Source organism: Macaca fascicularis, chromosome 6 (genome assembly GCF_037993035.2).
Source record: "Macaca fascicularis isolate 582-1 chromosome 6, T2T-MFA8v1.1".
Taxonomy (NCBI): Eukaryota; Metazoa; Chordata; class Mammalia; order Primates; family Cercopithecidae; genus Macaca; species Macaca fascicularis.
In genome coordinates, this window is record NC_088380.1 from 179,475,537 (window position 1) to 179,501,006 (window position 25,470).

General features: G+C 50.9%; 1 protein-coding gene across 1 annotated transcript in view; it reads left to right on the forward strand.

The window, feature by feature from the left end:
* The window catches only part of NEURL1B (neuralized E3 ubiquitin protein ligase 1B), a 50,331-nt gene that overhangs the window by 18,627 nt on the left and 6,234 nt on the right, over positions 1–25,470 (forward strand). Inside the window, exons 2-3 of the mRNA XM_045394512.3 lie at positions 10,107–10,652; positions 23,492–24,211. Of these exons, the coding sequence (XP_045250447.1) occupies positions 10,107–10,652; positions 23,492–24,211 (1,266 nt within the window). The remainder of the gene's footprint in view (positions 1–10,106; positions 10,653–23,491; positions 24,212–25,470) is intronic.

Genomic DNA, 25,470 nt, shown 5'->3' on the forward strand with positions numbered 1-25,470 from the left:
CCTGTGCAGCCATGGGGTCTGCTTATGTCCATCCTTGCGGCTGGTTTCAGCTCGAGGGGGCAGGGACAGTATGTGACTTGTCAGTGCATGTACCCAGCAGCCAGCGCGGGCCCTGGCCCAGAGCAGATGCTCTGTAAATGTCAGATGAAGGAGGAAGTGATGTACTCGAGAAGGAATGAGGGCACATTCCCCCCACCTCTTACTGTAGTGGGGCCCTAGCCCTGGGAGCTAGCGCCTCTGAAGTTGGAGTTTCCTGGGTCCCTTTATCAAGAAGAGGCCTCAATCAAGGGGCCCGGCAGAGGGTCGGAGTCAGCTTGGGAATCCCAGCCCCTGCTAAGCATGCTTTGAGGGGGCGTCGGGATGACCTCACCCCCTGGGAACTCTCGCATCAGAGCCCACTCAAGCTGAGAGGTCTGCCACTTAGGCCTGGATGGAGTGGGCTTTTCTCCCCACAAGCAGCATCACGACCTCTGGCCTCTCTCTGGGATGTCCTTGCAGCTGTTGACGGGGTTTTGTTTGCAAAGCAAAGAGAGCAGAGTGGCAGTTTCCAGCGCGGGCTGGCCCTTTTCCCTTGGGGATGCTGGCCAACCAGGCCTCTGAAAAAGGGAACAAAGTCCCAGTAAGCTAGTGTCTGTCTCCTGAGTGCCTGTCACTGCCCCATTTGGCAGAGGTGAGGAAGGGTTAGTTATGTTTTTTTCTTTTCTTTTTATTTATTTATTTATTTTTTTTGAGATGGAGTCTCCCTCTGTCACCCAGGCTAGAGTGCAGTGGCATGATCTCAGCTCACTGCAACCTCCGCCTCCTGGGTTCAAGTGATTCTCCTGCCTCAGCCCCCCGAGTAGCTGGGATTATAGGTGCCCGCCACTACGCCTGGCTAATGTTTGTATCTTTAGCAGAGGCAGGGTTTCACCATGTTGGCCAGGCTGGTCTCGAACTCCTGACCTCAGGTGATCTGTTCACCTCGGCCTTCCAAAGTGCTAAGATTACAGGCATGAGCCTCCGTACCCAGCCTGGTTATGTTTTTTTCTAGCCCACTTTTAAACCCATCAATGGAAAATGGAACTTTGTTGGCAAAGGTGACTGATATCTTGGCCCCTCTGGATATGGCAGGAAGCCTTGCTAACTACCAGCCTTGCCTTTTCTTCTCTCTAGAGCACAGCCTGCCCCCCTCACCCCAACACACATGAGCGCCATGTTGCTTCCTACTGCCAACAACGCTGGTTTACATTTTGGACTTGGGCAAATGTCATTTGAACCAGAGATTTCTCACTCAAGATCTATAGTCCAAGGACACATGTTGTGAAGGTCCAGGTCCAGGAAGCCCCTGAAGTTGAATATCAGATTGTGCATGGTGTCTGGGTGTGTTTCTGGGGGGAAAGCCTCTATACATTTTATTGCTTCTAACAAGATCCATGAACCATTCCCCACACCCCGCCAACACAAAGGTTATGGCAGTTGCCTTGAAGTAGGGGTGGGGTGGAAGAAAGCGCATGAGCCTGCTCCTCTCAGACCCTCAGTTTCCTCATCTGGGAAATCAAGGTGGTAAAGCTCACTCTGGAGAGTTTTACTAAAGATTAAATCCAATCAACCAAGACATGTACCCAGTACATAGCAGAGGCTCAGTGAAACTCCAGTGTAATCCTCACGTTCAAAGGAAGAGGCAGAATAGACCATTCTTCCATTTGGCAATTCCCTTTCCTGGTGGAGAGGAATCTGCCGAAAACCTCAGCCAGCATGCCATCTGCGGAACGCCGGCAGGCTGGAAGCCGGCGTCTCGGGGCCAGAGTATCGGGAGCTGTTGCTTCCTGCCATCCTCCTGACGGTGACTGCCATTTCCTTGGGCTCTTTTTAGATCAAAGGAAGGGCTAGGCTGGGGAGATGAGTGAGGATCATTCAGGGGGTGGCACAAGGCGCATTTAGGACACCTGCTGGGATGGCTTAAAAATAGGCCTCTGTCCTTGGACACCAAGTGGAAGCGACCGCAGGGTTTTCAAGAGGCCTCTGCTGGCCAAGGTTATGAGCCCTCCACGGGAGAAATGTTTCCGAACGTATTTTCCCAGCTGCCACAGGTAGGCATCTCTGACCCAGGAACAAACCTTTCCTAGTCAAAGGAACTAAATAAGGTGGTTAGAGGAGGAGATCAAGCGTTTAATGAGCACCTACTACATGCCACACACTGTGTGTCTGATGGGTTTGCTCTGTGCCATCCTCACAACAACCTTGCAGTGTAGAGATGACTTTTCCTACTTTTCTAGGTTGTTGGGGGCTGGGGGGGAAAGAGAAGTTAAGTATGGACCTCAAGATCACACAGCTAATAAATAAGCAAAACCAGAATTTAAACCCAAGTCTGACTCCAAGCCTGTGCTCTTTTTCACCACCTCTCAAACTGTGATGTAGAAATAAAAAGCAAGAAAGAGATGGAGGTGAGAGGGCAGGGCTTATCCAGCGGTTGGACGTGTTATTTCCCATGGGGAAGGGAAGGGAATGTTGTTTATTCAGCATCTACTATGTGCCAGGACTTCTGCTGGGATTTTTCTAGGCTCTCATTGCCCCTGCCAGCAGCCTGAGACAGGGGTCTAAGGTCACGTGCCATTTACAGATGACAAAACTGCAGCTCTGGGAGGTACAGTGACTTGCTCAAGGCTTTCAGACAAATCAGTAGCAAAGCACAGGCTTTCATCCAGAGCCCATGCAGAAAACTTCCCAGCCACTCAGGTAGCAGTTCTTATGTTGACTTGCCTTCCACAAAGACTTGCAAGGCTGGGCAGTGGTGACCCTCACAGCCAGAGCAGAGTTCCCCCTCCCTAACCACAGGCAGACACTCATCACCCACCCTCCAAATCTCTGCCATGCATTTCGTGTCCGGGCACTGTTTCCTTGACTAACTCCTGGAAAGACGCTGCCCTCTAGACTTGGCGGGGCTGGAGCAGCCTGTGATTAACCATGGAGGTTGGGCTGGGCATGGTGGCTCATGCCTGTAATCCCAGCACTTTGGAAAGCTGAGGTGGGTGGATTGCTTGAGCCCAGGAGTTCAAGACCAGCCCCAGCAACCCTGACTCTACAAAAAAAAAAAAAAAAAAAAAGAGCCAGGTGTGGTGGCACACACCTGTAGTCCTAGCTACTTGGGAGGCTGAGGTGGGAGAATCACTTGAGCCCTGGAGTTTGAGGCTGCAGTGAGCTGTGATCATGCCACTGTACTCAGCCTGGGAGACAGAGCAAGACCCTAACTCAAGAAAAAATTTAAAAAGCCATGGGATTGACCAGGTGTGGTGGCTCACGCCTATAATCCCAGCACTTCAGGAGGCTAAGGCGGGTGGATCACAAGGTCAGGAGTTCAAAACCAACCTGGCCAATATGGTGAAACCCTGTCTCTACTAAAAATACAAAAATTAGCCAGGTGTGATGGCGGGCGCCTATAGTCCCAGCTACACGGGAGGCTGAGGCAGGAGAATCGCTTGAACCCAGGAGGTGGATGTTGCAGTGAGCCGAGATCACGCCACTGCACTCCACTGGGTGACAGAGCAAGACTCCATCTCAAAAAAACAAAAACAAAAAAGCCATGGGATTTGGGCCAGGGCTGTCCCTTCTCCCTTCTATGAACCAGAAGGGCAACTGCAAAGGTCTCCACTGAGTTCCCACCTCACAGAAATCGCACCTCCCCGACTTCTTCTTAGAGTCCCTGGACTCAATTCTTGGCCACAAGTAGGGGATGCAGCTCATTGGCTGGGGGCCAGCACCCACCCAAGGCCAGCAGGGCCTCGGTCTTTCATGCGAGTGTGGCCAGTGGGATTTCGTCGCTGGTGTGGTTTGGGGGCCTCTTCCTGGCAGATGAGGTTTTATTTATTATTATTGTTATTATTATTATTATTATTATTATTATTTTACCAGCGACAGGGTGTCTGTTTGAGTCTAGTCCTGGCGCCAGAAGCTAAGAATCTGCACCCACAGACTTGACCATTTGGGGGAACAGTTGTAGTGACTGCCAGGAGGCAAACGGTGGGGGACATTTGGCCCTCGATGGAATATTCCACAGCCTTGAAACAAGCAGAGAAGGCTTGGGAGCGATGCGGGGAAATGCTTTTGATGTAATGTTGAGTTAGAAAAGAAAAAGCAGGATACAAAATTGGCTATGCATTCTGATGGTAAGAAAGTCAGGAAACTGGCCGGGCGCGGTGGCTCAAGCCTGTAATCCCAGCACTTTGGGAGGCCGAGACAGGCGGATCACTAGGTCAGGAGATCGAGACCATCCTGGCTAACACGGCGAAACCCCGTCTCTACTAAAAACACAAAAAATTAGCCGGGCGAGGTGGCGGCGCCTGTAGTCCCAGCTACTCGGGAGGCTGAGGCAGGAGAATGGCGGGAACCCGGGAGGCGGAGCTTGCAGTGAGCTGAGATCTGGCCACTGCACTCCAGCCTGGGTGACAGAGCGAGACTCCGTCTCAAAAAAAAAAAAAAAAAAAAAAGAGAAAGTCAGGAAACTACTTACATTACTGAGTACTTCAGTGGTACTTATGGAAAAGAGTTAGGATGGGGAAAAGCACGGGCTGGGGATCAGACAGGCTGGGTCACATCTCAGTGCTGCCGCCTTGCAGCTGCGGGGAAATGTCTTTGCTCCCTGGAGCCTTGTTTTCTGCTGGATAAATGGAGACCCCAATCCTGTAGGTGAAGGTTTGTTTTAAGAATTAGCTGATATCATGTGTCAAAAAAAAATCCAGCACAGCCATGGTACATGGTGAGGGCATAGCCCACGGTTCTCATGTGAGATCGATCAGGACTGGGACAATGCAAAATGCAGAGACAGGGTGCAAAAGTGGGGAGAGGCAGCAGGCGGTGGGGTAGATCTTTCTCCTCTTTTCTGAACTTTCTATGATGTGGCTGTTGTGTTTGTTTTAGCAATTTAAATGAGAAAGTTCAGGTTTGCCATTGACATCTCCAAACTAGGATGATCCACAGGGCCCCTGGAGTCCAACCTCCACATTTTTCTGTTTCTTATAGGAACCGCTTTCCCTGAACCCAGCTAAAAGCAGATGCTGGTGTACTATTTGAGATTGCTTGTTGTTTTTCTTTTATTTTAAGCATTTTCAATTTGTGTAAATAACACATCCTCTTAGAAACTTTTTAACTCTAGTTTTCTTTATCTCACGTCAGAGCTCTGGTCTCGGGGGGCGGCGGTGGGGGGCTGGAAATAAGAGTGTTTATCTCTTATTCCCTGAAGGAAGTCAGATCATATAATCAAGATTAAACAAATATGTAAACTTCGCTGGTGTCTTGGCCGCATTTTATCCTAACATATAGTTGGTTTTGCAGGAAACTTCCCCTATAGTAACAAGGCAGTACTTCTCTCCACCCCAGTATTCATTTAAATTGCAGGCCGCTCTTAAAGAACATCTCTTGGGATTCCCAAGCCCTTCTGTAAAGAAACTCTCCGACGGAGACATGAGGTCAGAAAACAACAGTGAAGGGGAGGGGAGATAAAAATCATCAAATAAGGCTGGCCATGGCCGCTGGTGCTCAGAAGGGCTTTTGATGTGTGGTCATATTTAATGTTTCCTGGAGGATTTGGCAGCTGGAGGGGGCCTTGGCCTGCTGGGCACTGGGCGAAGCTGCACCAGGAGCTGAGTGCCTTGTACAAGGCCACCGTGAGCATGGACAGCACAGGCCTCTGCTGTCCCTGAGCTACCTCCGCCGATGGTCTACACCCGGTGCTGCTTCCCCTGCTCATTTGGGATTTGTCCCTTCCTCTTAACCTCGTGGTTCTAGAGATGGCCCACAGCCTGACTCTGTCCACCCTCCTTGCTGCCCTGGAGGCCCCTCCCTGATAGGCAGTGTGGGCGTGGCCGTGGCCCTGCTTTGCCAAAAGCCCTGTAGTAGCTCCCTCTTGCCCGTGCAGTGCAGTCTGAGTCTCTTGGGCTGGCATTTAGGGCCTTCCCATCTGGTTCCTGTGATGTCTGCAGCACCCTCGCCCTCACCTCTGCAAGGCAGTGACTGCCCAACCTGGCACACCCTCTGCCACACCTACCATATCACTTTACCCTCCCTCCAAATTCCAGCCTCTCCCTGCTTCTGCCCCTACCGTTCCCCTTGGCTCCCTCTCCTCCCTCGAGACCTGGCTCAATGGGCATCCCACTATTCCCAGCCCCTAGCTGAGTCCAGGGCCTCCTGCAGGTCCCTAGTCCCCCCAGTGCCATCGCCTGAGATGGTCTTTATCATGCCTGTTGTCATTGGGCATTCAGCTGTGTGTCTGCTTGACCTGGAGAGACTCAGATCTCCACGAAGGCAGGATGTGTGTGATCTGCAGGAAGGAGTACTGGATGAAGAAATGAATGAGCACTGGAATGAACATTTTGTCTGCTACCTGTGCCAGTCCAGTGCCTGGCAATTCTGCCCAGGGATGAAGGAAGTCAATAGGCAGCCTCTAGTCTCCCTCTCCTGCCTTAGGGGTCTATGGCCCAGCCCTTCTGTCAATCTTGTGTTGGTTTCTAAAAGGCAGAGAGACTATGGTAAAATGGTAAAAAACAAACAAACAACAACAACAACAAACAGAGCTGGGATCACACACACCTGGCTTCAATCCCTGGTTTCATCTCTGCCCTTAACTAAACCAGCTGTGTGACTTTAGGCAAGTGACTCGACCTCTCTGAAACTCCATTTGTTCATCCATGCTGGGCATGGATAACAGTAGTCCTTACCACATAGAGACACTACTAGGATTAAATGATGAAATGCATGACACATGACCAGCCCAGAGGAAGTGTCTGAATGCGCCGTGATTCTATCAGTCAGGACATTGTTGGTTGCTAGTATCAGAAACCCAGCTCAACCTGGCTTAGAGCAGAAGAGGGCGCCCCTAGCCAAAAAGTCTGCCATCATCTGATTGGCTACCCTAGTCTCTAGAGTTGGAGTGAGGTCAATCTACTAGCTGGCGGAAAGCAAGATCTCCCAAGGAAAACTGGAGCATAGTAGCCAGAAAAAGAGGGATGGATACTGGGCAGGCAGAAACAGCAGGTGCCCCCACGACTAACTGTGGTGGGAGGTGTAGAAAGGCGGAGGCCTTCACCACAGCCCAACGCTGAGGGAGGTGGTGCTCAGCCACCCCTCCTGGGCCTTACCCTTCTTGCATGAAAATGACCTCCATATTCTGCCTCCCTGCATCAGGGGTGGCCTGGCCAGAAGAGCCCAAGAAAGGGCTTTCTGCCCTGACCCTGACTGACCTTGAGCTTGGGCAGACCCCTCTCCCTCTGATGGCCCATTTTCCCATCTGTAAAATGGGCTTGTTGGAGAAGACGATCCCTGAGGTCTGCTCAAGCTCTCACTGTAACACAGGCAGCAACTGGTGTTTATCAAGCCTGGTGTGTGCTGAGCCCAGAGAAACCAAAGATGGCATGGACAAGCCCCTGCCCTCCGGGATCTACTACTGGTATCTCCCTACCCTGTCCTTACCACCATTCTGCTTCCCATTCAAGTGTCTGTTATAGAACCAAAAGGTCAGCTGGGTGCGGTGGCTCACGCCTGTAATCCCAGCACTTTGGGAGGCTGAGGTGGGTGGGTCACTTGAGGTCAGGAGTTCAAGACCAGCCTGGGCAACATGGCGAAACCCTGTCTCTACTAAAAAAAAAAAATTAAAAATAAAATAAAAATTAGCCGAGCATGGTGGTGCACACCTGTAATCCCAGCTACTCAGGAAGCTGAGGCAGAAGAAGTGCTTAAACCCAAGAGGTGGAGGTTGCAGTGAGCTGAGATCATGCCATTGCACTCCAGCCTGGACAACAGAGAAAGATTCCATTTCAAAAAAAAAAAGAACCAAAAGGCCTTTTTCAATTTGTTTTATCTATTGAATATAGTTGAAATGTCCAAAGCAAGTAGACTGAATGTTTTCTATTTTCCTATATAAAAATGAATGAAAACCTTCAAAGCTGTACTACCTTCAAGACATATCCAGAATCTAACCCCTTCCCACCAGCTTTACTGGTACCCACCCCTGATAGGAGCCATCATGATCTCTGCCATGGAATAATCCAGGAGCTTTGCTGGCCTGAGCATCCTTGCCCCCGCCTCCCAGCAGTCCACTCTGCACACCGTGGCCTGGGCACTCCTATCATGTCTGTCCTCTAAACCTTCAGTAAGGTCTCATCGCATTCAAAGTAAAATGGTTAAAGAAAAATCAAACAACAGGCTCTTCCCACTCCCCACCCCAGCTCTGATCTCATTTCTACCCGCTTCCCTCCTTGCTCCCACCATTCTGGCTACACTGGCTTCCTTGCCATTTCTCAGCCACACCTCAGGGCCTTTGCACTTGCTGTACCTCCTACCTGGAATGATCTTCCCCCAACCACCCTCCCAGCTCATTTGCTTCCCTCCTTCAGGCTTCGGCTCCAAAGTCACTCATCAGGGAGGCCCTTCCGCAAAGTCCTAAGAAAACACCTGTCTCTGCCCCGCCTCGTTGACTGAGTTTTACTCTGTGATGCTTCCCACCAGGGACAGTATGTTTTTTATCGTCTGACTTTGCCCACTGGAATGTCAGCTCCATCAGAGCAACAACCTCGTCTGTCTTGGTGATTGCTGTATTCCCAGTGCCTGGCATGGTGCCTGGTGCATACTACGCACTCGCTTCATGTGTGTTAAGTGAATGAATGACTGAAGCCCCTTATGTTCCTTTCTAATGTGGAACCTTGGCTTTTTTATTCCTTATATTTTGTCTTCTGTGGGCCAGCAGCTTCTGTTTGGAGAGCGGCCTCCCAGCTTCCAGGCATGATTTCCTCTCCCCGTGACTGGGCCTTCCTTCTTCCAGGGCCTGGGGAGGGGCTGCATGTCTTGTTTGCCTCGTCATTGCCTCTCCCTCTTCATTTTCCCCTGCCCTAGCTCCCATTAGGCTCAGCACTCCTCGAACCACCCCGCCCCCGCCTGCACTCTGTGGTGCGCCCAGAGCACAGTGCGCCCCGTGGCTGGGCGTGGGAGGAGTGGTCTTTCATTCCTGGGGTCGCCATTCTTCTCATTGTGTGCCTTGGGCGGCCTGTGGTTTGTGAGAATTTGCCATGTAAATTGTAGTCAGCTGCTGGGTGAAGAGCAGCAGAGATTCATGTAGTAATCACCCGCCCTGCCACCCCCCAGGATCCCAGAGCCCCCCAGGAACCGCCCCTAGGATGGGAGGAGGAAAGGTAGGGAGAGAGGAAGAATCCCACTTGACATTGAGCCACCTGGCTTTGTGACCAGGTCCTTTGAAAGACCACCCCGGGATTCCCCAGGTCCTTCAAAGCAGAATGTCTTTAGAAATGAACCCCAAAGGTGTCCGTTCCAGAAAAGCCAACGTTGCTCATAAGCAATGCCTTCATTTTCTGTGGCTGAGGGGAGGGGAAGTCCCTGAATCCTGGCTTGGATGTGCTTTGGAACCTCAGTAATATATATCATCAGTAATAATATCATGATTAATGACTTTTGTTACACACACACACACTGTGCCAGGTAGTACTCCAGGGACTTCATCCACATTCTCTTTCAGCAGTGAGTGGAGTCATGTCCCCGTTTTCCAGGCAAAAAGACAAGCTAGAGAAGTGACAGCTCTGCCCCATACCTCCCACCTAGAAAGTGCCAGAGCTGGGAATCAGGCTGCCATGGCCGTTTCTATTGACTGACCTGTCTTAGCTTTTGAATAAAAGCAGGGGAGGTATTTGGATGCTCTGCACAGAGAAAAGCAGCCAAATACCTCCACTACTAACCCCAAGAATCCAGGACTTTTGGAGGCGCTCTGTGGCCCAGAGGTGGCTCCGGAAGGTCCTTGTAGATTTGGAGGGATTTGATGGGGATAGAGAAGTGATTTGGCCCCTGGCTGGCTGTCGTGACAAGCTCTTGGTGTTGGCCCCTCTGACAGTGAAACAGCTCTAGTGCTTCACCACACACGCACTAAACCTTGGTTTGCTTATCTGTGGAATGGGTATGGTGACTGCTGTGGCAAAGAGGTTAGGGCCGGTCGCCGTTTGGTGTAGCCTGGAACCTTCTTATCAATAACCAGTCCAATTAAGATGGAATTTCAAATGAAATTAAATAAAGACCAATCGGGGCCCGCAGGAGTTCGAAGGAGGCCTAACCGTGCTGCCTGTCTCTTTCCGCAGACCCGAGCCCACCGGCGCGCCTCCTGGCCACCCGGCCGTGCTGTGGCCCCGGTCCCGAGCGGCGCCCGGTCCTGGGCGAGGCGCCGCGCTTCCACGCGCAGGCTAAAGGCAAGAACGTGCGGCTGGACGGCCACTCGCGCCGGGCCACGCGGCGCAACAGCTTCTGCAACGGCGTCACGTTCACGCAGAGGCCCATCCGGCTGTACGAGCAGGTGCGGCTGCGCCTGGTGGCAGTGCGCCCGGGCTGGAGCGGCGCGCTGCGCTTCGGCTTCACTGCGCACGATCCGTCGCTCATGAGCGCCCAGGACATCCCCAAGTACGCCTGCCCCGACCTGGTCACGCGGCCCGGCTACTGGGCCAAGGCACTGCCCGAGAACCTGGCGCTGCGCGACACGGTGCTGGCCTACTGGGCGGACCGCCACGGCCGCGTGTTCTACAGCGTGAACGACGGCGAGCCAGTGCTCTTCCATTGCGGCGTGGCCGTGGGCGGCCCGCTCTGGGCGCTCATTGACGTCTACGGCATCACCGACGAGGTGCAGCTTCTGGGTAGGTCGCGGGCGCGGCGCCCCCTGGGGACCTGGCAGCGGTACCCTTGCGCGTGGGTGTGTGTTTCATTAGTAGCCACAGTCACTTACGGAGGGCTCCTTTTGCCAGGCGTGGCACTAAGCGCTTTACGCCTTTTAACTCATTTATTTCTCACAACCTACCCTCCCGTTTTACAGATGCGAAAACTGAGGCATGAAGAGGTTAAATTATTTGTGCTGCAAAGCCAGGATTGGGACCCACATGGCTTGAACCCATGCTCTGGCCCAGGTTCATTCACTAACTCATTCCTTCATTTCCTAGTTTATTTGTTCATTCATTCACTCACTCTTTCATTTACTCATTCGCACATGTATTCATTTGCTCGCTCCTTCGCGCATTCATTCACACACTTCCATTTGCTCATTTAGTCGTTCATTCACCCACTCAGCGTCAAACTTAGGCTCTGATCATAAACACCCGTGGAGTACCTCCACGGCACGTGCAAAGAGGAGTTAGGTGTGGCAAACCCTGGCCCACATTAAGGGGCTTGGGGTGCTGGGGAGGCTGACAGGTGTGAGCCCGATTCTCACAGAGGAGGCAGCCGCTAATGCCCAAATCCTGATGGTGAGAATTCATGGGAGTAGAAGTTTGCTGCCTGTATCTCAAGAGCTTTTTTAAAAAATTGTAAAATTCACATAATAGAACAGCAACCATTTTTAAGTGTACAACTGAGTGGCATATAGTTGGCAACCATCACCTCTATCCAGCTCTAAAACATGTCATCACCCCAAAGGGAAACCCTACCCATTAAGCAGCCACTCCCTATTGTCCCCTCGTTCCAGCCCAGGCAACCACTCATCTGCTTTCTGTTTGAGACCTTAGCGCTTAAACCTACAGATTGCACCGGAACCAGCCCAGCCTCGACCTCTTGGGGAGTAAAGGGAGAGCAGGTTTGTCAGGGAATCTGGACACAGCTCTTGGTGTGGCTTACATGCATTGCTGAAATGCATGGATCTAAAGGTTTGCAGATGTTGACAGACTGATACACCTGTCCATAACCCCAGAGTTGATCCTTCTGAGTCAAGCCTTCTCTTCTCCAGAGGTAGCCACTCTTCTGATTTTTCACCATAGGTTAGTTTTGCCTGTTTTTGAACTTCATGTGAATGGAATCACACAGTATTCACCCATCGGTATCTGGCTTCTTTATCTCAGCATCGTATTTTTCAGATTCATCCACACTGTTGCTGTAGCAGTAGTTTGTTCATTCTTATTGCTAAGTGTGCTAAGCAGTATCCCATGAGCTGGATGACCAGAGTTGGTATATCTGAATGTTTGAGCTATTTCTGGCTTTTCAGCTGCATCTTGTGGGAGAACCCTGGCCTGGGCTTCTTGCTCCTCTACCTCATCCCCTTCATTAGCCCACCATTAGGCAAGGAGGAAAGATTCATGCATCCAAGCTATGCCCCAACCCACAGAAGTAGGGAGACAGTAGAACATCTGAGTGGTCAAGAACAGGGTGTTGGATCACATAGACCTCTGTTCTGGAAGTGACTCTCCATTTGCCAGCTGTGTGGCCTTGGCCAGGTGACTGAACCTCTCTGTGCCTCAGTTTTTTTTTTTTTCATCTGCAAAATGGACTCATGATAGCACCCACGCCATGGGATTATTGATAAGGTTACATGAGATGATGTCTAAAAGGGATGCAGCACAGTTCCTGGCACAGAGAAGGCACTCAAGAAGTAACAGCTAAGAAATAAGAAGCTCTGCCCATTTGCAAGTGAGCCGGAGCGTGTGTCCAAATTCCAGGCTTAGACCAGATTGTGAAGAACTACCCACCCTCCAAGCTGGAGCCTTACTTGGGCATTTTAACTGTGTCCCCTCATGCTCTTCTCCATGAAAGGCTTTGTTATTTCACCTCCAGGAGATACAGGTTTCTGAAACCTAGATTTCCCATCATCTTTTTTGGAGCTCTTTGTTCCTATCCAGCAGGGAAGCAATCCCACCTCATTCACCTGCTCATTCGCAGCCCATGTCTCTGAGTAACAGCCAAGAAATCACAGCCACTCCATAATCAGCTCAAGTGGATTCGGATTTTTTTTAAAAAATACAAATTGGAAGCAGCCTCTGATGACTTAATGAGGCTGCATAAATCTGTGAGGTGAACTCCCCCCCCCACTCCATTTCCTTATTCAGCAAACCCTTATTGAACTGCTACAACATTCTAGGAAGGGAGAGGTAGAGTCTGCTGGAACGTCAGTGTGACATGGCAGACGTGAGCCTCAGCTTCCCTTATCTACAGGTCATCCCTGAGCTGTGCTCATTGATGGAAAGTACCTGGCACAGGTGCCACAGGACAATGATCACAGAATTATTCTGTTTTTTTTTTTTCTCTCTGCGTCATATGATCTGCAGGAAACACAAACATAAAAGAGGAAAATGGGATTAGAAGGAATTTCATCCATGGGTGATAAGATCATGGGTGAATTTTACTTATATCTCTGAGTCACCTTTTAAAAATACATATATGTAAAGAGCTTGTATTGCTTTTACAGTCAGAAAGAGCAATAAGGTTTATTGTCCTTTCTGAAGGTTATATGAGATAACAGAGGGGAAGTTTCTGACACGTGATTGAGGCTCAATGAGTGTTTATTTTCTTCCCAGAGGAAAAGCAAGTTGTCATTGGTTACATCTGGGTAAAGGGATTATGAGTGACTTTTTTTTTCCAAGATAACAATGATTTATAATCAGGAAAAACGTTACAATAACATAAGAAGCTAAGCAGTCATGATTTTGTATGGTTTAAGTGCAGGAGACAAATACCCTGCTGTTTCCAGGACAGGATGAGGCACCATGAGAACATCAAAAATCCCACCCGCAATCTCCCAATACCTGGGAGGATTTGGCTTCCTGAAGGTGGTGTCCAAGGTACCCAATGGATACGTAAAGAGACAGCCAGTTTCTGTGCTGTCCTGAGCACTCTGAACTCCTTTCCATCGCAGGGAACAAGGGGCTGACATGGTAAAGCTTCCCAGTTGTAAATTCTAGAATTGAAAACCCCTGAGACCCCTTCATTCCTCCCTCACCACAATCAGGTCGCACCTGATAAAGCCTGAAAACCAACAAAAAAAAGTGGCATTTGGGTAAATAGGGTTGTCAAACTAAGCAAATACAAATATAGGACACCCAGTTACATTTGAATTTCAGATAAACAAGGAAAAAAAATTTTTTTGACACAGGGTTTCATTCTTGTCACTCAGGCTGGAGTGCAGTGGCATGAACACAGTTCACTGCAACCTCCACCTCCTGGGGCCAAAGAATCCTCTTGCCTCAGCCTCCCAAGTAGCCAGGACCACAGGCTCATGCCTGGCTAATTAGGAAAATTTTTTAGTACAAGCATATCCCATGCAATATTTGAGACGTACTTATGCAAAAAAAAAAAAGTGTTTATCAGAAATTCAAATGTGGCTAGGCTCACGCCTGTAATCCCAGCACTTTGGGAGGCCGAGGCAGGTGGGTCACCTGAGGTCAGGAGTTCGAGACCAGCTGGCCAACATGGTGAAACCCCGTCTCTACTAGAAATGCAAAAATTAGCCAGGCCTGGTGGCAGGCTCCTGTAATCCCAGCTACTTGGGAGGCTGAGGCAGAAGAATTACTTGAACCTGGGAGGCGAGGTTGCAGTGAGCCGAGATGGCACCAATGCACTCCAGCCTGGGTGACAGAGCAAAACTCCATCTCAAAAAAATAAATTAAATAAAAACATGTAACTGAGCATCCTGCATTTCATCTAGCAATCCTTGTCTAAGAAGCATCCACCCCATCTGTGGGGCTGGGGTGTGTTTTATTTGCCCTCGCTCTTGAGCCAAAGTCTCAGAAATAAAAAAGGGCTCGTAGGCCTCACATATTTTTTTTTGCCTGGTGGAACTCTGGGCCCAACCCAGTATCTTCCTGCATGGAGTCCAGCTGCAGCAGAGAGTGCTGCATCTATGGGCCAGACCCTGGGGTGCCCTTTCTAGATAAAGAATCCAGAGTTCCGAGAAGGAAAGTGACGAGCCTAGAACCACCAAGACGGTCAGTGGCAGAGCCAGGACTGGAAGACTGCTGCAGCAGTATTTAGTTCGCATTGTGCTTACCTGGGGAGCTCTGACAATCCCATTTCCCAGGCTGCACCCAGACCAATTAAATCAGAACCTCTGGGGGTGGCACCCAGGAGTTAGGATTTCTTAAGGGCCCCCAGGTGCTGCCACGGTTGTGCTCATGATCCCTTTTGCATCCCCTTTGCGTAGGTGTATATTCTCCCTTCCTTCCTCCCTCCTTGCTTGGGAACCTTGGGTGTCAAGTTCTTCGGACTCCTCTGTCCAGGGGCCATGTAGACCCTGTCTCTTGCTTTAACTGTTTTGCTTCATCCTCAATCCCCACTCCTTTTCATGCCTTCTCCTGACCAGATAGGCATCACTCTGATTCATAATCCCAAGAATGTATCTTTTGGAGTCTCGCTCTGTTGCCCAGGCTGGAGAGCAATGGTGCGATCTTGGCTCACTGCAACCTCTGCCTCCTGGGTTCAAGCTATTCTTCTGCCTCAGCCTCCCGAGTAGCTGGGATTATAGGCATCTGCCACCACGCCCGGCTAATTTTTGTATTTTTAGTAGAGACGGGGTTTCTACTGGGTACCTGTTGGTCAGGTTGGTCTCCAACTCCTGACCTCAGGTGATCCGCCTGCCTCGGCCTCCAAAGTGCTGGGATTACAGGCATGAGCCACCACGCCCGGCCAAATGTATCTTTTAAAAACAGGTAGATTTGTTTTATATGCATATATGGATGGTATTGTGCTAAGGATCTTATTCTGTTTTTCTTTTTCCACTCACCCTTTTTTGGGATGTATCTGTACTGTTGTATGCCTATCTGGTTCCTTTCTCCCTTGTGGCCCCTGCCCATTGATGGACACCTGGGTTACTACCAGTCCCCCAAGCCACACACGCAGATAGTACTGTCGGGCGCATTGTCTCAGAGGGCTGCTCTATGCTTGTTTAATGTTCTCTGGGGTACAGATCAGGAGGGGCTTGTGGGTCCTGGAGTGAGTGGGTCCATCCTGAGAGGCTTAGATTTTTTGAGATGCTCCTCAGGGCCAAAGAGAAGGGACTGGGCACAGGAAAATTACTTTTCGCTGAATTTAGCAGTTCCTGGAGCCAGGAACGGAAGCTTCTGCTGGGCCATGCACTCCTTTCCCTCTCCTCTCCCTGGCTCCAGGAAGCATTTATTAGAGGTGGAGTATCCCTTATCAGAAATGCTTATGATCAGAAGCATTTCAGATTTTAGACGTGTTTGCATTTTGAAATATTTGTATTATAGTTAACATTTCAGCATCACTCATCTGATATCCGAAAATCACTGTTGATGATTCTAGATTAGTGTTTTTTCATGTTTTGTGCTCCAAAACTTCAGAGGTTGTAGCATTTCACATTTCAGATTTTCAGATCAGCGATACTCAACTTATGTCTCTTTTCTGTGGAAGCCCTTTCTGGAGGTCCTTGAGTTCAGGCCCCGTGCTTTTTTGAGGCAGCCCTGCCCCTCTTCCTAGGCAGCTCCAGGGTGGTCAGTGTTAGCCCTGCCGTCCTTCCTCTGCCCAGTGGTGGAAAGCTGGTCAGATTGAACAAGCAATGCCAGTCGAGGGTCGTGGCATATCAGACCATATTGTCAGAAATCTTTGGTTGCAAGGGACAGAAACTCAGTTCAGTCTCACTTAAGGAAAAAAAAAAAAAAGAAAAAGAAAGCATGTGGCTGAAAATTCCTGGGAATGGTTGCCTTTAAGCCTGGTTCAATGCAGGGACCCAAAGAACAGCACCTGGCATACTTGTCTGTCTTCATTTCTCATTTTGCCGTCTTCTCTGGTGGCCTCATCCTCAGCCGGACTGTCCCTTTGGGGTGGAGGAAAGGCCACCAGCATTTCCAGTCTTGCGTCCCACGAGCTTAACAAATCCAACAGAAGAGCTGCTTTCCTAGAAGGTGTGCCCATTGTCTCTAGATGTAGCCTCATGGATCCGGCCTGAGTCACACGCCTATCTCTGAACCCATCTCCATGGCCAGGGGGATGAGATGAAGTGATTGGCCAGGTGAAGGCCCCCCTCCCAACTCCTGAGGCAATGGGAGGTGGGGGTGGGGCAGTTCCCTCCAAAGAAAAGCTGGGTGCTATTACCAGAAGAAAGGGAGTGGATGCCAGGCAGCCAGAAGCAACAGCCCTGCATGGGCCTTGGAAAGGAGTCATTTGCCCATCTCGGAAGCGCTGAGATCCCTTGTTAAAGATAGTTACTAGGCACTTACTCTGTGCCAGGCACAATGCTGAGAGCTTGACGTGGGTCACGTCTTCTGTTCCTTACAAGAATCCTGTGAGGCAGGAAACTCATTTGCAGACTCCACATGGATAGAGAACTTGACCAAGGTTACATAACTGTTGGTGGTCCTAAAGTCAGAGTTTGTTCATTATTGTTATAAACAAAGTGTTTGATAAAGACTTGAACTTATGGAGCTAAATGCAGGGTTCAGAGGTCTGGGCGCACCATTCCAGGCTGCAGGAGAGGACACTGAGGCCCAGAGAAGGGCAGGGACTTGCCCAAGGTCTCCCAGCTGGTCAGTGGCCATGGTGGGGGAGGGAGGTGTGGAGCCAGGAGCTGTCTCTGTGAGGGGCCTGTAAGCACACCTCAGGCCGGGAGGATCGCTGCTGTGCTGCTGGCTTTAGGCAGAGCCCCAGTGGGAGCCACACACAGTCATTAGCTTTGCGGTTAGTGTTCTTTTTTTCCAAACAGACCAGGCCAGCACCCACCTCCTCACCCCAACATAAATCATTTGCATGGCAGGGTGTCCTGAAGGGTTGTCCTTTCCCAGTCTGGAGCGAGACTGCCACTGCATGGCCGCCAGCCTGTCCCACCAAGGGCTTCTGAAGGCCTGTTCTGTGCAGGCGCGGAGCTGAGCGCATCGTGATCCCTGTGTTCTGCCCTCTTTAATCTTCCCCACAGGCCACTGAGATGGGATGAGGGTCCCCACTTTGCAGGTGGGCAAACTGAGGTCACATCCAGAATTGGCCAGGGTCCAAACGAGGCCTGTGTCTGCAGTCCAGCCTTCTCTGGTTGGCAGAAGGGCATCTGGAAAAGCACGAGGTCAGTGGCCCACAGACCTGGGTCCTGCCTCAGCACACCAAGGCCAATGTTTGCCATCTTCTTTTCTAGAACCCCTCTCCCTTGGTGCCCACCCATCAGCCTTCCCCCCATGGCCATGGACAAGGAGCTCTGCTCCCATCTCCTCCTGCCTGCTCATGGCCATGGTTCCTGTCATTTGTCCGCTTCCTCTGCCTCCCCTGAATCATCCCCGTGAGCACACGGAAGAGCCCCAGTGGCGTCCATCTTTTTAAACACCCTCCGCCAGCCCCTCACCAGCCACAGTCCTGTCTCTCTGCCCTCCCTCCCTCAGAGCAGGTCTTTCTTAAGTGCTGGTTATGCCACCCTCTCCTTTTCCCTCTTAAGCTGTGCCCTGAGGCGTGCGTCCCCGCCCATCACTGACCTTCAGCCTGTCAGACCCGGAGCCTGCATCCTGGGCCTACTACCGGCCCCTCACTTTCAGCCCAGGTGACCTCTCCCGGCTGCTTGAATGTTGCTGCTTGTGGCTCCTGGGCCTTCCCGAGCCCCTGCCGTTCCTCCTGCTTTCCTGGCCACCCCTCGCCCTGCCTGTCCTCGCTATGTTGAAAGCCCCAGGGTTCTATCCTGGGCTCACTCTTTCCTTTTTACATTCTTAAATTGTGTAATACAATATGCATATTGGAAGGCATCTAAGAACAACTGTAGCATTCAACAGATTGTCATAAAGCCAGCCTGTTTCTATCTGCCCTCTTTCTCCAAGTCATCTGAGCCAATCATTGGACTTCACATCTAGGCTGTTGGCTCCCAAACCCATCTCCCTTGAACCCCAGGCCTCCCACTCCTATCCAGCCTCTCCTCCTGCATCCGAGGGGCATCCCACACTGAACATGCTCAGACACAACTCTTGAATCCCCCACCTCCTGCTTCTCAGCCAGCCCCATTGGCAATACGTAGCACCACCCACTTGGTTGGCCATTGGCAGTAAGTGGCAGCACCCACTTGGTTGGTTGGCCAGTAACCCAGGTGTCATTCTTGATTCCTCTTTTCCTTGCCTTGGATCCACTGTGTCAGTGAGTCCTGTCATTTCTGTCTTTAGTACATGGCCCAAGTCAGTCCCGCAGAGACAGAGTGGTGATTGATGGATGGGTTCCTCTGTCTCCAGTTGTCCTTGCCTTTACTTTCATGTCTACACAAAGATGGTTTCTCTTGAGACATACATTCTGCTTTACTTCCAGCCCAGATATATTGGACCTACGAGAGAAAGGGGAGGGGAAAAAAGGGAAGAGCTGGGCCCTGGAAGTGGCTTGGGAAAGTGGGAGGTCAGGGGCCTCCTTGTACCCAGCCTCCTTGCACCTGCCTGGAGATTGCTGCTGTGTGTTGGTGCTCAGTGGGTATTCATGGCAGGGAGGTGGGGACATTAGGCCCAGGGAGACTGAAACTCCGACTTTGGCCCGGTGCTGGGCAGCTCTCAGAGCTGAACGAGAACAGCAGCATTGGGAGGCAGTATTGCTAGCCAGGGGCCTTGCTCTGGACTCAAAGCCTGGGCTGGAATCCCATCTGTCACCCCCAGGCTAAGTGGCCTTCAGTAACTCACTCCACCTCTCAGAGCCTCAGTGTTCTCCCACTGTGAAATGTGCCCATTTTACAGAGTCATATAGGATACTGGTGAGGACTGAAGGGGACAATCGGTGTATGGAGCTGCGTCTAGTAGATGCTTGAGAATATGGTTATGTGTGTACTTGTTTCAGCCACGGGTAGAAGCTGGGCAGTCTCGACATGCTTCCTCGGTGCCTCTTGATGTTGCTGGATTTCTGCCTATGGCCGACTGGTTCTCTTTAGAAGAAATGCCCCTTTTAGCAATGGATTCTGAAGTGTCTGGCCTAGGCCGACGCTGTGCTGTCTTGGGCCTCTCTCAATCAGGGCCCATGCCCAAGAGGAACAAAGCTCCTTCCACAGAGAATAAGTGAGGCCATGCAACCTTTTCTGAGGGGCTGCCATGTGCCAGGTACCCAGCACAATGTCACATTCATTGTAACCCAGCCTTGTAGACACACCATGCTTCCGGCACCTCAGAATCTTCACATGTGCTGTTCTCTGTGCCTGGAGAACCTGCCCAGCCACCACTCTCTTATCTCCAGGTCGCAGCCCGTTGATCAGTCAGGGAGGCCTTTTCTGGCCTGCTTAGTCCCCGTTTTTACACCCTCAGAGAATCCCGGTTCTGTCACTCTCCAGCTCTGTGACCTCTTGGAGCCTCAGAGTTCCCCCACTGACACTTCCCCACATAGGACAGAGGCTCTTGGTGGCACTTGGCACAGTTTTCTGTAAGACAGCTTCATAGAGCCTTACTCTCCCGCTTGAAAGGGAGCTCCATGAGCACAGGAGCCACGCCTGTGTATTCACCTCTGTTCACCCAGCACACAGCAGCGCTGGGCCCACAATAAGTGCTCTATTACATTTTTATGATCATAATTAATGTTTTGAGCACTTAGTGCCATGCTCTGTATTACTCTTCATGAAAGTAATTTCCATAACATGGGGGTGTTTACCATTATCGCTCTATGTTATGCTGAGGGAGCTGAGGCTCTGGGAGGTGAAATGGCATACCTAAGGTCACATAGCCAGGAAGAGCTAAAGCCAGGACTTGAACTTAAGTCTGCTGGTCACCATAGGCCACGCTCTTAATAAGGATGCTGCACTGATGGGCTCTGGCGTGGAGCCGCTGGGGGACAGGAGGAGGAGTTAGGGGTGGGGGCAGAGGCAGAGTGTTAGCAGGAGCAGGGTAAGGCCAGCGCCTTTAGGAGCGGGCAACTGTGAGTGGGGCAGGGAGCCCGGGAAAAGTGCGTTGCACCGAGACTTCCAGAAACACGTACTGTCTAAAATGCTTTTTCAAAAAAACTGCCTGTTTTATTCTACCGTTATTTATACGCCTTTTTTCTGATTATAAGAATCAATTTACGTTCATTAGAGAAAAAGAGAAAACTAGAAAACTATAAGCAGCAAATTTCTACCCAGAGATAACCACTCACATTTTAATGTATTTCTGTATTTTTCCTATGAATCCTACGTACACATTTTCTACAAAAGTAGAATCAAACCATGTGTTCAGTTTTGAATCTTTTGTTCATTTAATGTTATAGGTATTTTCCCATATTAAATATTAATTGAAAACTCGATTTTTAAAAATTTTCTTCTGCTAAAAATTTGTAGCTGTATTAGTCTGTTCTCGCACTGCTATAAAGAACCACCTGAGACTGGATAATTTGTAAAGAAAAGAAGTTTAATTAGCTCATGGTTCCCCAGGCTGTACAGGAAGCATGGCTGGGGAGGCCTTAGGAAACTTAAAATCATGGCAGAAGACAAAGGGGAAGCAGGCATAGCTTACCTGGCCAGAGAGGGAGGAGGAGGGAGGAAGAGTGTGAAGTGGGAGGCGCTACACTTTTCAACCACCAGATCTTGTGAGAACTCACTGTCACAAGAACAGCAAGGGGAAAGTCCACCCCTGAGCCAATCACCTCCAACACTAGGGATTATAATTTGACATGAGATTTGGGCGGGGACACAAATCCAAACCACATCAGTAGCGTACAAGTTTATTGTAGGAAAACTAAATAATACAGAAATATCTAAAGAAAAGCCTTTCATAATCTCACCCCGAGATAATTACTATTAATATTTTCTTATGTCTGTCTCCAGCACTTGATTTCCTATGCACATAAATAAAATGACACAGACAGACAGATGTAGACAAACGCACACATATATACGTTTTTAAAGAAACAAATTGAAACCCCACTTCTTCCCTCGAGCTATGGGAAGCACCCTCGCTAAGGCAAAGCGCATACACACTCAGATGCCCACAGAGCCCAAACAAGTAGCTGACACCTTTTGGTGAGACCTTGAAGAGGGCCACCTCAGGGGCATCAAGAGAGATCAAACCACCTCAACACAAAGGCAAGCTTTAGCCCATTGTGGCCAGGCCAGAATTCAGCTCCTACTGCCAGATTTACTGGTTTTCCAAGTGCTGTAAACCCAGTTTAAGTGAAAGGTGTCTGAGGGGGTGCATTTGGACCCACCGGGGCCTGGGTCATAGTTTGAAAAAGCATGTGCATTCTTATGATTTCATTTCATATTTGGAAAAGAGGAAATATTTTTCAAGATACTATAGAATGATAACATTTAACAAAATCTTGGCTCAAAGTGGTCTGTTTAAAAAGTCTAAGAAACACTTATTTTCCTATTAAACAAAAATGTTATCACTAAAAAAATCCTTCAAAATATTTTAATGACTCTTTCCTGATGTTGTTGTTATTTAGCATAGCAGTCTCTTCTAGACCTTATTCATTCATTCATCCAATAAACTATTAATAGTGAAGGCTATTTGCCAAGCCCTGAGAACATGGTGGTGACCAGACTGACACAGACCCTGGCCTCGAGAGATTCATATTCCAGCTAGGGAGGCAGAAAATAAACAGGTAATCTACTAAAGTACGAACACCTGTATTACCCAAATGATTAAGCACTATTTTTGCTTTTTTACCTATGTCATATGAAGAACATTTTTTCAAATCACTAAAAATTACTTAAAAATGTTTTCATAACTCTAACTTTTAAAGAACTTTCCCTTTGGCCGGGCGTGGTGGCTCACGCCTATAATCCCAGCACTTTGGGAGGCCAAGGTGGGCAGATCACTTGCGGTCAGGAGTTCAAGACCAGCCTGGCCAACAGGGTGAAACTCCGTCTCTACTAAAAATACAGAAATTAGCAGTGCGTGGTGGCAGGCACCTGTAATCCCATCTACTCGGGAGGCTGAGGCAGGAGAATCGCTTGAACCCAGGAGGCAGAGGCTGCAGTGAGTTGAGATCATGCCATTGCACTCCAGCCTGGGTGACAAGAGCGAAACTCTGTTTCAAAAATAAAAAAAACTTTCCCTTCATTTTGTTTTACCAACTGAGACAATCTCCTGTAGACTTTTCTGTCAATGCTTAAATACCTGTCCAGGGCCAGGCACTGTGCTTTGTGCTGTGAACACAGCAGTGAGGACAGACCCAGGTCCTCGCTTCTTTCAGAGGCAGCATGTGTTGAAGAGGCCAGACTCTAGAGCCAGACAGCCTGGGTTCAAGTCATGGGTTCAAGTCGTGGCTTTGCCACTGGGTAGCCGTGTGCCCTTGGTCATGTTCCCCAACCCCTCTGTGCCTCAGTTTCCCTGTGAGCTCAATGGCAGGGAACTGCACATGCCTCACAGGGTGGTTGTGTAAATTAAATGAGGTAGCGTGCGAAAGCTTAGAGGTGCCTGTTGCATAAGGCCACGAGCACAGGTTTGCTTTTTATTGGAGCTTATGTCCTAGCTGGGGAGATGGACAATAAACGATTTTTAGATGCCCTTTTAATAATCAAAGTATGGAAGCCTCGGAAAGAGGAAGAGAAGGGGAAAGGGTAGATAGAAAAGGAGGGATGGAAGAAGAGAAGGAGCCAGGTTAAAAAGGGCCTTATCTGCCCGTCCCAAAGGTAAGAGCATGTGAAGGAAACCGAGGATTGTGCTTAATGCAATTCTGTGCACCTGTGACTCCCTAAATAACACAGATGGGCAAAAGGAGAGTTGGAAGCCAGGGTGGGGTGGGGGCTGCTCGAGGCCCGGCTCAGTCGCGGAGGCCTGCAGGGAGCAGCGGTCGAGGAGCGGCTCGCGACCAGCCTCACGCGCCTCCTCTCCCCACCATGTCCCTCCCTTTGTCCGCACAGAGAGCGCCTTCGCCGACACGCTGACGCCCGCGCGCCTCAGCCAGGCCCGCTTCAGCGCCTGCCTGCCGCCCAGCAGCCACGACGCGGCCAACTTCGACAACAACGAGCTCGAGAACAACCAGGTGGTGGCCAAGCTGGGCCACCTGGCGCTGGGCCGCGCCCCGGGCCCGCCGCCCGCTGACGCCGCGGCCGCCGCCATCCCGTGCGGGCCCCGTGAGCGCCCGCGCCCCGCGTCGTCGCCGGCGCTGCTGGAGGCCGACCTGCGCTTCCACGCAACACGCGGGCCCGACGTGAGCCTGTCGGCCGACCGCAAAGTAGCCTGTGCGCCGCGGCCCGACGGCGGCCGCACGCTGGTCTTCTCCGAACGCCCGCTGCGGCCCGGCGAGAGCCTCTTCGTGGAGGTGGGCCGCCCGGGGCTGGCGGCGCCCGGCGCGCTGGCCTTCGGCATCACGTCGTGCGACCCGGGCGGGCTGCGGCCCAACGAGCTACCCGCCGACCCAGACGCGCTGCTCGACCGCAAGGAGTACTGGGTGGTGGCGCGCGCCGGGCCCGTGCCGAGCGGCGGCGACGCGCTCAGCTTCACGCTGCGGCCCGGCGGCGACGTGCTCCTAGGCGTCAACGGGCGTCCGCGCGGCCGCCTGCTGTGCGTCGACACCACGCAGGCGCTTTGGGCCTTCTTCGCCGTGCGCGGCGGCGTCGCGGGCCAGCTGCGCCTCCTCGGTGAGTCCCCTGCCCCGCGTGTGCGAGGCCCCGCCCCTCTCCAGTCCCGCCCGTTCTCGCCCTGCGGCGCTCCTCCCCGGCCCCGCCCTGCTCGCCAGGCGCTGCACCGTCCAAGGCCAGCCCGCGCTTCCCAACTGAGCGCCCAGCACGATCCACCCCGTCCAAAATTGCCGGGCTCCACCCCGGAGTTCCCAATTCAGTGGGTCCACGGTGCGTTTCTGGCAGGTGCCCGGGGATGCTGACGTTGCGGCTCTCTGGACCACATTTTATAAACCACCGACCTAGATAGGTAACTGGCTGGTCTCCAGGTTTGGCGGGCTGTATCCCCGCAGTAAATGGTCAGTGCGATTTTTAGTTCCGTTGTTATGATTTGCTCTATTAGGGTGTTTTTAACATGTAATGCACAGTAAGTGTAGGGAAAAAATCGACTGCACATGAAAGAGGAAATAAGAATAGTATCGTCCACAGAAAGTGGAATGGAGGCTTGAACCATCCTATTTTGAGATAATTTTTGCCTTTATTCATGCCACAAATAGGCAAAGAGCAGCCACCAGCTGTGGGCCCGGCCGTAGGCACCAGGATAGGGCCAGCAGAGAACAGGACACACTCCATGCCGGTTAGGAGCTCACAGACACCCTAATGGAGAGCTGCACGGTGTGACATTTGCTACAGCCAGGGGCTCTTCTCCCAGCTTGGTGGAGTGAAGGAGATGTTCAGAGAAGCCTTCCCGGAGAGCCTGGCTCCAAGTTCATGGCTCAAAAAGTAGAGTCCAAGCAATAAGAAGTAGACAACAGCTCATATGTTCCCTCATTGAATTTTATCCTCCCTTTGACCCTATGAAATCAGTATCATTATCCCCACCTACAGATAAGACAATGAAGCACAGAGAGATTAAATGACTGTCCCAGGGTCACATCGCTGGTCAGCTTTGAAGATGCTGGACAAATCACAGTCTCCTGAGCCTGTTTCCTTTGTGTAGAAAGAGAGGGATACCTGCTTCATGGGGTTGTCATGGGGGTGAAATCAGGTGCATATAATGCCTTGAGCGGGGCCTGACACAGCCCTGGGTTTAATCAGTGGTAACAGTAACAACAGCAGCTGCTGCTGTCTTCATGAGGGCAGAGGAGGAGCCGGGTGGCAGTGGTGGTTATTCAAGGTGTTTTTTGGGGAGGGGGAAGGTTTGTTTTGTTTTGTGTTTTTGAGGAACCATCAGACATAGTCATCATTTCAGCCCGAGATGAAGTGCCCATTATCTGTCC